Genomic DNA, 13,480 nt, shown 5'->3' with positions numbered 1-13,480 from the left:
TGGTAATGCAGAGTTGGACCAGGTTCTATCTGCTTCCTAAATGTTGGCACTATTTCACTTGTAGCTGTACCCTATGCTCTTTAACTGCCTCAGAAATGAGCCAACAGATGACTCACAATCTTACTGTGCTCAAGATAAGGAAAATCTAATGACATATTGGGAATACTAGCAAAGGGGTCATACAATATTTTTTGTATCATTAATTAGGTTAATGACTAAAACAAGAGATACCATCAAGAAAATTAAGAGAGTGCTACTAGTAATATTTTTTACTAATGGCAAAGAGAATAGACCAAGGAAGACAAAAGGAATTTATTATAGCAAAGGAACAGGTATTACATTAAGTAAAATTGCATTGAATTTACAGGGCAAAACAGGCCATTCAGCCAAACTGGTTTATACTGGTGTTTGTGCTTCACATGAGTCTCTTCCCGCCTACTTCATCCCAGCCTATCAGCGTATCCACCCATTCCTTTCTCTCCCATGTACTTATCTAGCTTCCCTGTAAATGCATCTATGCGATTCACCTCAGTTGCTCCTTTTGATGGCAAGTTGCAGATTCTAACCACCCACTGGGTAAAACAGTGCAATAACTCAACTGTGCTTCCTGTAGCAGAGCAGGGCTTAACGTAAAAAATATGGTACAATGATTCTGCTTTGCACCTATCCTTTAATGATATTGGAGCGGGCCTCAAGTAGGTGGAGTGCACACAATCTACTTTCGCAGGTAATGCAACAAACAGAAAAATACAACAAGAAGCAGCTCAATGAACACAAAACAATCATGGTTTGCTGTTGCCTTCTGCTAGGAAACTCTCCCATGCTTACCGCTACTGCCATTGGATGTATTGGAAGAAGTTACAGTCTGTTTGGCCATGTTACAAACTCACTTTCCATGACCATCAAGTCCTCAAGTGGGACTTGAACCCCGAGCTTCTAGGCCCAGAGATAGGGATGCTATCCACTGTTTCACAAGACCTCCTCATAGATAAACTCTACAGCAGCCAAATAATTTCTTGAAATTGCTCCGTGCCAGCAAACTCAACAATATCCATCCACGCACATATAGACACATTCACCTCAACTGCCCAACCCCAGTTAGTTGCTTTCCATTGAAATTATTGCAATGCATTCCACTTATTATTCCACTTTATGGAACTCATCTGAAGATGTAGCATTTCAATATCATCAGTAGTAATGTGACAAAGAGATGGAGCCAATGGATGGGCAACAGTCTGACCTTTAAGCAGTCGTTAAAATAATCTTTCAAAATTTTGAAAAGCCATTTATTTCTATGCATTGCCTCCTGGAAATTAGAAACCTATGGAAAATAATAGCAATACTGAAGAAACATGATGCAGAGATTCTTAAAGAAAATCAGGTAACTGTTTGAGCGCTTGATCTAGGTAAGGTTTTTGTAGGAGAAATGCAACTCACAGTTGCCCATTTATCCAGTGTATGATCGGTATTAGACGGCTAAAATTCATGTCATTAAAAGCGCACCAGACACCATTTTAGCTTTGACGATTTTTAGTCATATGGGATACCCACCTGGAAAGACATTAGGCTCCGGAAATGTGCAAATTAGGTTCTTATGCTAATGGTAGGAAAACAAGTGCAAAATTCGAGTACAAATGCTTTGAGAGGGTACTGTGCATACTCTGCCTATTTGTACCAGCCGTTGGCTGACTTAGCCTGTCAACCCCAAAGGGACTGCAGAGATCCATTCAAAGAAGAAATCCAGAAAGGTTTTATTTTCATGTTTATCAGGCCAGGAAAGGCAGCAGGGCTTCTACCGAGAGCACATAAGAAAACCCTGGCCTGTTACTGTCCCCTTCAAGACTCTATCCAGTTCACCTTTCCCCTTCCAGAGTTAGCCTGCTAGTCCACTCAGGCTAAGAGTAGGCTAATTCCACTCCTTCCGCTGGTCTTAAGAACCCCCAGTAGGGTATCTGCATGATTCAGTCCCACTCTGCGGCTGCTCCGTCCACTTTGGGTACAAGTCAAATTTCCTTAGTCTTTATTTAACTTGGTCACATGACCCTGGGAGCCAGTACCTGCAGACGTACTCTTGTAAAATAGGTACAACATTTCTTTTACCTGACTAAAGATGCTAGAAAATGCCAAGAAAAATGTGAAATGTCATTTAATGAACAGGACTCATCAAATGTTTCTACAAAAACCATGGGCAGAATTTTCTGCCTGTCGGGAGGGCAGGCCCGATCCAATCTCTGGCGGGCGGGGAGCTGATCCCCGCCGGAGAAGCGGGCCCCGCCGCCATTTTAAGTGGGCGGGCCTTAACGTGACGTCCGTCAGGAAGTGCTATGCACTTCCTGTGTGGGTGGTGGGGGGGCGATTCCCCAAATGCGAGAGTGCGCTCTTTCGTGCATGTGCATGAAAGAGCGCACATTTCCCTGAGGCTAAGTGCTGCCTCAGGGAGATCACTGACAGCTGTATAAACTTTAAAAATAGAAAAATAATAAAATCCTTAACATGTCCCCCTCATGCGACAATGTCACACAAGGTGGGACATGTTCATAAATTTCACTGAAACTTTAATAAACCTTTTTAAACCCTACATGAAACCTCATCCCGTCGGTGGCTTCATGTTTTTTCAGAAGCCCGCCGGGGCTCCTGGCCTGCCCACCAACCTTAAGACTGGACGTGCAGGTCCTTTAATTGTTTTAATTATCCTATCAATGGCCTCAATTGGCCATTGACAGGTCAGCAGGCGGACAGCTGATCTCGCTGTGCCCCCGTCTTCCTGAAAATTTAAATGGGGCGGGATGACCCCCGACATCATCCCACATAATTTTGCCGTCGGCGAGCGGGCCCCGCCCCCTGCTCACCAACAGAAAAATTCAGCCCCATGTGTTGTCACCAATCATTTTAGGAAGTTATCTCACTGCTGTGAGAGGCAAGAGTACCACTTCCAATCGGTCTTCCAGATTTTTTGTTATACATTCTTTCATGGAATGTGGGCGTCATTGACAAGGCCAGATTTTGTTCCCATCCCTAATTGCCCTTGAACTGAGTGGCTTGCTAGGCCTTTTCAGAGGTGTGGTTGCCAACTCTGGCTGGACACATTCCAGGAGTCATTGGCAGAAGCGACATCATGGAACGCTCTCGAAAGTGAAGTCGCAGAGATCTCCTGGAAGTGAGGTCACGGGAAGCCGGCAGTGTGGCATGGTTGCTATAGCGTTTCCTTGGAATCTTTCCGATGTTTCAATGCAAGAAATGGTTGTGAAGCTTCAACCTTGTAGAGTGTAAAAGTGTCCAAGAAGTCACATAAGGACAGGTGCAATTAAATCAATATGCTTTATATTGGGTTACCAACTCTTGCAGAGCACATTAAGGGATATTCTGGCATGGGGGGGCCATTAGAGTGGGGGGTAGGGGGTGCTGCCAGCACTGTGAAAGTGGAGGCTGGCGGAGGGGGTGCTTGTGGGGCTGCCAGAGCTGTTAGAGCTTGCGAACAGAAGGAGGGCAGATACTGCGTACATGTGAGATTTAAAGGACCAAATTTCAGGAAAAACAGCATCCAGCCCAGGATATGGGACAGTGGCCTCAAATCTGGGACAATCCCATAAAATAAGGGACGGTTGGTCACCCTGGCTCCATATTAAGGGGAATATACTCCTCTCAAGCCCGTGAATTCCTCTCGACTTCCGAGAGTGGAGCATTGCCACAATCTTTCAAACCAGCGGCATCTTCCCGGAATGAGTCACTTCCTCATAAGATGGAACACAAACTCCATGCTGTAAAGGGCAGTAGGATTAGTTTAAGCCAAGTGACTGCTAGCTAACCCGGCTCCCTCTCTTGTGCCACTCATCTTCTGGGATCTGTCACTCATAGAGGAGTGGCACGAGACGCGCAGCCGCACAGCGCTCCTGACAGCGCCGACATCAGAACCTCCCTGGAACGCGAGCCCAGGGATGAAGTGTTCCAGCACAACTCGGGGCCTGGGCAACATTCCATTTCGCGGGGGAAAGTTACTGCCATTCAAAGCACAATGCATCATCTTGGAAATGTTGTGCAAAACTCTTATCCTATTCAGGAAAACAGGGAATAAGCTTGTTCATTGTGACTTTACTTGCAAAGCACCCCCCCTCCCATCCCCTCCCCTCCCCATTCCCCCTTCCCCCCCGGCATTGCCTCAATGAATGAGTCTGGAGGGACATTCCTTCCAAGTTGGAAGCTTTTTCCTTCCAGCACCAAACAAAGCGCATGCAGGTCCTGCACATGCACATATGCAGTGTCAGCTACCTACACTCAAGATGGCGCAGGCCAAACAAACACAGAAAAGAGCTTCTTCCTGCCCCCTTCGCCCCCCACAGTGCATGATGACATTTTCGCACACGTGTGCATGCTGGATACCGGCAAACATAGGAGCAGGAGAATTCCAATTCCCCAGAATACTTTCTTTGGCCACCAGGAGATGGATGCCAATTTTGCTAGACTCCCAGCCATTCCAGGAGGGAAGGCAGCCCTATTTAGAAGGCAGTTAAGAGTCAGCCGTATTGCTGTGGGGTCTGGAGTCACATGTAGACCAGGCCAGATAAGCATAGCAGATTTCCTTCCCTAAAGGGCATTAGTGAACCAGATCAATAATAGCTGTCATAGTCACTATTACTGAAACTAGCTTTCAATTTCAATTTCACTAGCCGTAGTGGCGGGATTTACCCATATCTCCAGGGCATTAGCCTGACATTATCGGTTACTAGTCCAGTGACATTATCACTATGCCACTGTCTCCCCCGCAGTATCATGCACAATGAGAGGTGGATCATAAACACACCACATACTTGTTGATATAAACAAGAAGCAAATATTATAGGGGGATTATCTTTTATTTTCCCCTCTTCATAAATGCACACACATTGAGCATAATAGTTTTGTTTATACAAATGACCTGGAACTGACCTTTGACCTATCATTCTGATTGGCTCCTAACTCAAACAGCCTTTCCACAATCGTCAACTTGTTTTCTCGAACAGCAATCAAAAGTGGTGTCAGACCAGATTCCTGCAAATTAAATAAATATCTTTAAAAGCATGCTTAAGTGAAAACATAGAATCATCAAACAAAAGTGCCACATTCAATCACTGATCCATGCTGAATTAGGCAGCATTAGCTAGCACTATGGTGAGAGCACCACCCAAAATCAAAAATACTGACTGGCATATTGAACATAACACAGATGTTTCAATTCCAGTTACATATGAAAAAGTCTTCTGGAGTTGGCTGTTAAAGCAGAAATTACACTTTTCTCAACAATGCCATTTTAACTCTATATTGAATTACGAATCCTGCATGCATTTTTCATCAGGTGCCATTCAGCCAGCATCGTAGCCATGGCAACTGCCAATAGGGCAGTATCATCTATGTTATAGCTAATGGTGACAATAACAATAACAGAAATGTTCTGCATATTGATCCTGAACACATTTATTATAAATGGGCCATTTAGCAGAGGGATTTATCCAAGGTGACTTACATTACATAGTCTGTGCTGTACCTCAGATATGCAACAGAAATAATTCAACACTTATACTTAGAAAGTTAGGTGATAAAGGATGTCTTCTAGGGACCATTTTTTGCCTAGGAACAGAATACCTTATCTGGAGACTATCCCTGGAAATTAGAGACACACAGTCATTTTAACCAATAACTTCACCATCCAGTTGTAAAAGCTCTCTGAAATTAATGGTCTCTAGTCTTTCACACTAGACTATGATTGAAGTTACTCGGTTGGTTAGAACAGAAAAGCAAAACAAAAGCCAGTAATGAAGAACAATGGTTCCTTTGCCAATAGATCAAGGTTAAAAACTCTTTCCATGCTCAAAGAAAACTCCAGTCAAGGTTATGACATAACTAAGAGCCTTTCCTGTGAAATTGAGATCCATGAAAAATCCAGTTTAGCTTATTCACATTAGAATCATGGAAGAAATGAATATATTTTCCAGTTTAATAAATAACATCATGTAGAAATCAACCTTGTGGCAAAACCATGTACAAATATGAGATTGCACTTAAATTAAGCCAAATGAATGAAGTCTTTCATCCACCAAAGATAATAAAACCAGGTTGACAATCCGGCATTGACCTAGGAACTGGATTTAGACACAACAAAGGTACAACCAGTTCAGTCAACCTTAAAAAGCCTTCCTCAGTAACATTCTGGCTGCTATTGCCAAAATTGGAAGAACAAGCTACAGCCTGACATAGTCATACTCACAAAATTATAGCTTTCAGCCAGCTCCCCAGACTGCTCAACACAAAAGCAGAATACTGTGAATACTGGAAATCTGAAATACAATCCAGAAAGTGCTGGAAAAGCTCAGCAGGTCAGGCAGCAGCTGTGGAGAGAGAAAAAGAGTTAATGTTTAGGTTGATGACCTTTCATTGAAGCTCTGATGAAAAATCATTAACCTGAAACGTTAACTCTGTTTCTCTCTCTCCTCAGATGCAGTCTAAGCCGCTGAGTATTTCCAGCATTTTCTGTTTTTGTCTCAGATTCTTCTATCACCATCCTTGGGTATGTCCTATCCCACAGTGATGTACAGTCAGGAGGGAGGTGGTGGGGTTAGGAGGGAGGTGGTGGGGTTGGGAGGGAGGGTGGGGAGATGGTGGGGTCCTCAACATTGACTTTAGCCCTCATGAAGTCTTTTGACATTAGGTAAAAAATGGGCAATGAAACCTCCTGTTGATAACCATCTACCACTTTTCCTCAGCTGATGAATAAGTACTTTTCCACATTGAACACTATTTGGAAGAAGTAAAGGCACAGGATATACTCTGGGTGAGGGACTTCAATGTCCATAACCAAAGGTGGCTCAGTAACACCATACTGACAGAGGCGGTGGAGTCCTGATGGACATAGCTGCCAGACTAGGCCTGCAAGGTGGACAGAACCAATATGAAGAAAAAACCTACCTGACCTCATCCTCACCAATCTACTTGTTGCAGATGCATCTGTCCACGACAATGTTAGTAGGAGAGACCATTGCACAGTCCTTTTGCCCGCAGGCAGAAAGGCCTGGACAACATTCAGGCTTGGGCTAATAAATGTCAGATAATATTCACACCACAGAGTGACTGTTTCCATCAACAAAATGCCTAACCACCATGTATTGGCATTCAAAGGCATTATCATCATTGAGTCACCCATTATCAACATCCTGGATGCTCACCATTGACCAGGAGCTAACTGAACCAGCCTTATATACATACATATGTGGCTCCAAGAGCAGGTCAGATGCTGAGAATTTGATGGTGAGTAACTCACAGCCCAGCCACCATCTACAAGGCACAAATCAAGACAGTGGCGGAATGCTCCCCCATTGCATATCTGATTGTAGCTTCAGCAACATTCAAGAAACGGCAGACCTGCCAAATAATTACTTTGTATCGATCTTAACATACAATCACACAATAATAGAATGGTTACAGCACTAAAGGAAGCCATTATCCCGTTGTGTCCATGCCGGCTCCCTGCAAGGGCAACTCAACTAGTTCCACTCGCCTGCCTTTTCCATGTAGCCCTGCAATTCATTTCTATTCAGGTAATTATCCAATTCCTTTTTGAAAGCGTCGATTGAATCACCAGGGTCTCAAGCAGTGCGTTCCAGATCCTAACCACTCTGCCTAAAAAATGCTTTCCTCATCTTGCCTTTGGTTCTCTTAACAGTCACCTTAAATCTGTGTCCTCTGATTCTTGACCCATCCGCCAATGGGAACAGTATCTCCCTAGCTACCCTGTCCAGACCCCTCATGAATTTGAACATTTGAATCATGAACATTTTCTTCTCTAAGAACAGCCCCAGCTTCTCCAAACCATCCACCTAACTGAAGCCCTTCATCCCTGGAACCATTTTCATCAACCTTTTCTGTATCCTCTCCAATGTCTTCACATCCTTTCTAAAGTGTGGATCCCAGAATTGGACACAATACTCCAATTGAGACAGAAGTAGTCTTTTATAAAGGTTCACCATAATTTCCTCACTTTTGTTTTTTATGCCTCTATTTCTAAAGCCCAGGATCCCTTATCAATCTCTTTCTCAGTCTGCCCTGCCACTTTCAATGGTTTGTGCACATATTCCCCCAGGTCCCTCTGCCCTTTTTTTTCATTATTCTTTCACGGGATGTGGGCATCACTGGCAAGGGCAGCATTTGTTGTCCATCCCTAATTGCCCTTGAACTGAGTGGCTTGCAAGGCCATTTCAGAGGGCAGTTAAGGACCAACCACAGTGCTGTGAGTCTAGAGTCACATATAGGCCAGACCGGGTAAGGACATTAATGAACCAAATGGGTTTTTGTCATGGTCACCATCACTGAGACTAGCTTTATATTCCAGATTTATTAATTGAATTTAAATTCCACCACCTGTCATGGTGGGATTTGAACCTATGTCCCCCAGAGCATTAGCCTAGGCCTCTGGATTACAGTTCTGTTGAAGGGTCATGAGGACTCGAAACGTCAACTTTATTCTTCTCCGCCGATGCTGCCAGACCTGCTGAGTTTTTCCAGGTAATTCTGTTTTTCCTCTGGATTACTAGTCCAATGAGACTAACTACCACTCTGCCACTGTCTTTCCATCTTACACCCCTGTTGAATTGTACCCTTTATTTTATATTGTCTCTCCTCTTTCTTCCTCCCAAAATGGATTATTACACACTACTCTGCATTAAATTTCAGCTGCCATGTGGTTACCCATTCCATCAGTCTCTCTGTGTCCTCTTGAAGAATATCGCTATCCTTTTCACAGTTCACAATTTTTCCAAGTTTTGTGTCATCTGCAGTTTTGAAATTGTGCCCTGGACACCCAATTTAAGTAATTAATATATATGCAGAAAAGCAGTGGTCCTAATACTGCCCCTGTGGAACCTCACAATATACCTTTCTCCAGTCCAAAAAACACCCATTTCACCACTAACTCTCTCTCGTTAACTTTCTCAGCCAATGCGTATCCATGCTACCACTTTCTATTTTATTCCATGGGCTTTAACTTTGCTGACAAGCCTGTTTTGTGGCACTTTACTGAACATCTTTTGGAAGTCCATGTACATCACTCCAACTGCATTACCCTCATCAACTCCCTCCATTACCTCAACAAAAAAACTCAATCAAATTAGTTAAACATGATTTGCCTTTAGCAAATCCACACTGGCTTTATTTAGTTAATCCACATTTGTCCAAGTGAATATTATTTTTGTTTTGGATTATCATTTCTAAAAGCATTCCGGCTACTGAGTTTAAACTGGCTGGCCTGTAGTTGCTGGGCTTAACCTTTCACCCTTTTTGAAGAGTAGCAGAAAAGGTTAAAGTACCTCAGATATGATGAAAATTTAAAATAAATAAAGGGAACTTCGATGAATTACTAGAGTGCCATAAATTCAAATCTTCTGACTAGACTAACTGGGGCAGTAAATTATCTAGATTGGACAAAAATTGACAAATTTCAAATGTACAAAGGGACTTTGAAAGAAAGAGACTTGCATTTACATAGCCCCTTTCATGATCGCAGGATGTCCCAAAGCGCTGTGCAACCAATAAAGTATTTTTGAAATTTAGGAAATGCAGAAGCCAATTTGTACACAGCAAGCTCCCACAAACAGCAATGTGATAACAATCCAGATAATCTCTGTGACAAAAACAGAAAATGCTGAAAAAACTCAGCAGGTCTAGCAGCATCTGTGGAGAGAGAAATAGCTCTGAAGAAGGGTCATACGGACTTGAAATGTTAATTCTGTTTTTCTGCGTTAATATTTTACCATTGGCGAGGAAAGTGTCAGATGGCCCACCCACTCACCCTTTGGCCAATTGAGATCCTTAAGGGGTCACTTAAGGGCTTCCTCCCACTGCCATAGGTGTTTTACTTACCAGTGGTGGGGAGTGCCTTGCTGTGGGCTGGGGAGGTGGGGGGCTAGTCCCTCCTATTCAAGCACCCTGTGCCCAATGGAGGCTCCCCACATGATACTTCCCGCCCCTGTTTGTCCAACCCCACCCTCCCGATGGTGACCCCTCACACCATCACTGGGGCCTGCCAGACTGGGTCTGGCGAAAACCTACCCCCTCCCCCTCCCCGTGAGTCATCTTATTATCTGACTCCAGTGATGCTCTTCATTGGGGACTGGTAGTCTCAGCAGTGGCCAACACTCCTGGCCGGCCCTCTGATTGGCTGGCAGCTCTCGGAGGCTCCCTGGTACGGACAGATGTCTTGCCCTGAGACAATTAACGGCTTGACAACAAAAATCAGCTTGGGACTTCCTGGCCATCAGGAGACAGGCTATTAGCTGGGAGAGGCACCATCTCTGCCTATACATTCTATTATGTGCACCTGATTTCTATTATTTTTCAGCAAGTGAAGGAAGTTCCCCAAAGAATCCCATTCAGGTGCAAAAAAAAGTTCATTTCATCAAAAAAAAATTGTAATCCTAATTGCTTCATTTTTAAACTAGGTCTTTAGTTTTGAACCCTGTATCCATGTGAGAATTTTGATTGGATTGACTTTATCTGTCCCCTTTGTAATTGTGAAGACCTTAATTCACTGCAATCCTCGGTTTTTCAATGCGAATGAATGAAGCTTCCTCATTTCAGACACCCGTCTGTACGGCTTTCCACTTATGTCCTGTTCATTCATTTTATGCAGCTATCCCTCAAAAAGCCAAGTCGATTGCTTGAAAAATGAAGCAAATGCTCCTCCACATTTGAGCATTGACTCAAATGGTTTAATCTGTTAAAGAGTTGTATATCTGAGTCCCCTTCCTCTTAAACTAAATTTATTATTTGTCTATTTCGACATAAAGATCACAATAAACAGACACAGCAGTTTATGCATTGCTGAAGTACAGTGGGCATAGTAAATCATTTAATAACTTCCCACAACTTTTAATAAAAATAACTCCTTGCAAACACTCGATGGAATTAATGTGTTTCCCTTGGCAAATATTTAACCCGGTTTACTTTGATATAGCAAACATGATTTAACAACAATGTTTTTTTAATCCTTTCATCTGTCATTAAATTGTAATCATTATTTGCTAGCTGATTTCTTGTGCATTGCACATGGGGAATCAAAACCAAGCAAACAAGATTTTAGAACAGGCAATAATTAAACCGGGTAGCACATATGTAATTCAGTCCCCATTTTATAGTGGTATGTTCTGCTTTTATTCTTAAATCTCCATTGTCAATTCCTATGCCCAAATTTTAATGGAGATTGTCTATGTTAATTTTTCACGTTGTATTTAAATTTTCCCTCCAGTAGTGACTCCTCAACATCTCTACAGGCAGGAGGATGTAACAATGTGACAAGCTTACATACATAGGGTTGGAATTTATGGGGTGCGGGTCAGCATAAAAGTCAGGGGTGAATTCGCCCCTACTTTATTACATCACACCACAGTGAATTAATAGCCATTGGTCCATTATTTGGCTTCATGTGGGCCTCCACTCCTGTTTGAGTAATAAGTCCCGCCTCAGAGAGCTGCTGCCAATCAAATGGCTGGCAGCTCCTTGGTCCCAGCAGTGTCACTGGGAGCGGTGGCCACTGCTGGGACTGCAGGCTGTCCCCAATGGTGATTGTCGATAGAGCTAGATACAAAATTAAATGGGGGAGGGGGGCAAGGCCAGACTGGCAGGCCCCAGCAAGGTAGATGTGAGGGGTGGGAGGTCAGGTGGACAGAGCAGGGGTGGGAAGAGGAAGGTGAATCTTGGGTACCTTGGAAATACCTTGGAGGTACATGGAGCGCCCGCAAAACAGGTTTCACACCCCCCCTACCCCCATGCCAAGCCATATAATGGCAATGAAAGCTGCCAGGCTGCACAATTGAAGTGGGCCTCTACCTCCTTATCTCAGCAGCGGTTAGAGGAGGTCCTTAAGAGGCCATTAATTGGCTGCTTAAGCGCCTCAATTGACCCATGGGTGTTTGGGCCTCTTCACGTCTCTTCCATCACTGGCAAAGTTACGGTCGGGGTGGATGGGTAGGCACTGGGAAAACTGCCCATGGCACGGCATCTAATTTTATGCTGCCGCCCCACAACCACCACCCCCCCAACCCCCAGCTACCAACCTACTGGTGGGATGGGAGGTTGTAGAATCCAGCTCATAGTTTCCCATTATAAATGAGAACATAGAAATTTCTATTTGAATAAATGGTCAGGGAGCAGGTGCAAATGTAAGATTTGGAATGGACTGTTTTTCTACTTGATGGGGGGGAGGTGGGGGAGAAAATTATTTCACGCAGTAACTTATGATCTGGGATGTGCTGCCTGAAAGGGTGGTGGAAGCAGATTCGACGGTGAGCTTCAGAAGAGCTTGAAAGGGAGTGATTTGCAGAGGTCCGGGGGGCGGGGGGGGATGTGGGGGGCTTTCAAAGAGCCTTCCGGGGTGCGATGGGCCGAATGTCCTCCCCTCGGTGGAAAGCGGCAAGCCCCTCAGTGGAAAATCGATGGTAAGCCAACAGAAAACACCCGAGTGATCACTGTGACTGAAACTCTTTCGAGTTATCAACAGTCACAGATTGCAACTCTTTCGAGTACAATCACAGTCCTTGGTTTCCGGGAGTGGGACATGAACCCACAACCCTCTGAAGGGGGACTTCGTTCATTTTAAACAGCTGAGGAGAGGAGAGGAGGGGAGGGGCGAGAAAAAAAAATGTCAAGCTACCTTCAGATAGCGCCAAGCCCTGAATAAAATGTTGGCTTGGTGATTGCAGTCTTGCGTTAAGAACAGTTTATTTTTCTTTGATAGAGTGACTGTTCTTCTGGTGAACTCACTGTGTGACCTTTATCTTATTTGCCAGTCAGAGGTTCTTGGGGAGGGGGGGGGGACACACACACACCTTCCAACTGGAACCAGTAACTATACCAGTTGCTGTGCCCGGGAGAGTCCCCCGCGCTTTAACTGAGGGAATGTTGGTCCTGTTAGCGCAGAGAGGGAGAGGGAGAGTCTCGGTGGCCCTGCAGCGGGTCAGCCCGCAGTAATAAATAGAATGAATGACAAGTACTGTAGCAAGAAGAGAGAAAAAAAAAAGTTACACACTTCGTCGGTGAGAGTGATGTCCCGGTCTCCCTTGTCCATGCTTTTCAGAGCCTGTTCCAGGACACCCCACTCTCCTCTGCTGGCCAGCTGGAGCAGCCGGCTGCCTGAACCCACTGTCGATCCAGAGCTGATGGAACTCGTCTCCGACATCTTCCCAACATCTGCTCCGCTCCTTCCAACCCTGTTGGAATCGCCTTCCCCCTACCCCCAACCCCCCCCCACCCTCTCCCTCTCCCCTCTCTCCCTCCCTCCCAGGCTGGCTCTGTTCCGCTTTGTACGGTGGCAGGTTGTGGCTGTGAATGGGTTTCACTCTGATCGATGGTTCATCTCACCCTCTGGCTCTCTTTGCAGGAGGTAGAGACCGAGAGATTGAAGCTGGCGTTTTCTTTTGATCGGCACCAATCAGGACCTTCGGTCTGCACCAGTTAAACTTTT

General features: G+C 44.6%; 1 protein-coding gene across 1 annotated transcript in view; it reads right to left on the bottom strand.

The window, feature by feature from the left end:
- trpn1 (transient receptor potential cation channel, subfamily N, member 1) overlaps positions 1–13,195 on the bottom strand; it is a 331,698-nt gene extending 318,503 nt beyond the window's left edge. Inside the window, exons 1-2 of the mRNA XM_078540988.1 lie at positions 13,046–13,195; positions 4,924–5,025 (exon numbers count right to left, since the gene is read on the bottom strand). Of these exons, the coding sequence (XP_078397114.1) occupies positions 4,924–5,025; positions 13,046–13,195 (252 nt within the window). The remainder of the gene's footprint in view (positions 1–4,923; positions 5,026–13,045) is intronic.
- Between the last annotated feature and the right edge of the window lie 285 nt (positions 13,196–13,480).

The sequence above is a fragment of the Cetorhinus maximus genome, chromosome 4 (assembly GCF_964194155.1).
Source record: "Cetorhinus maximus chromosome 4, sCetMax3.hap1.1, whole genome shotgun sequence".
NCBI lineage: Eukaryota > Metazoa > Chordata > Chondrichthyes > Lamniformes > Cetorhinidae > Cetorhinus > Cetorhinus maximus.
This window is presented reverse-complemented; position numbering and strand designations above follow the sequence as displayed.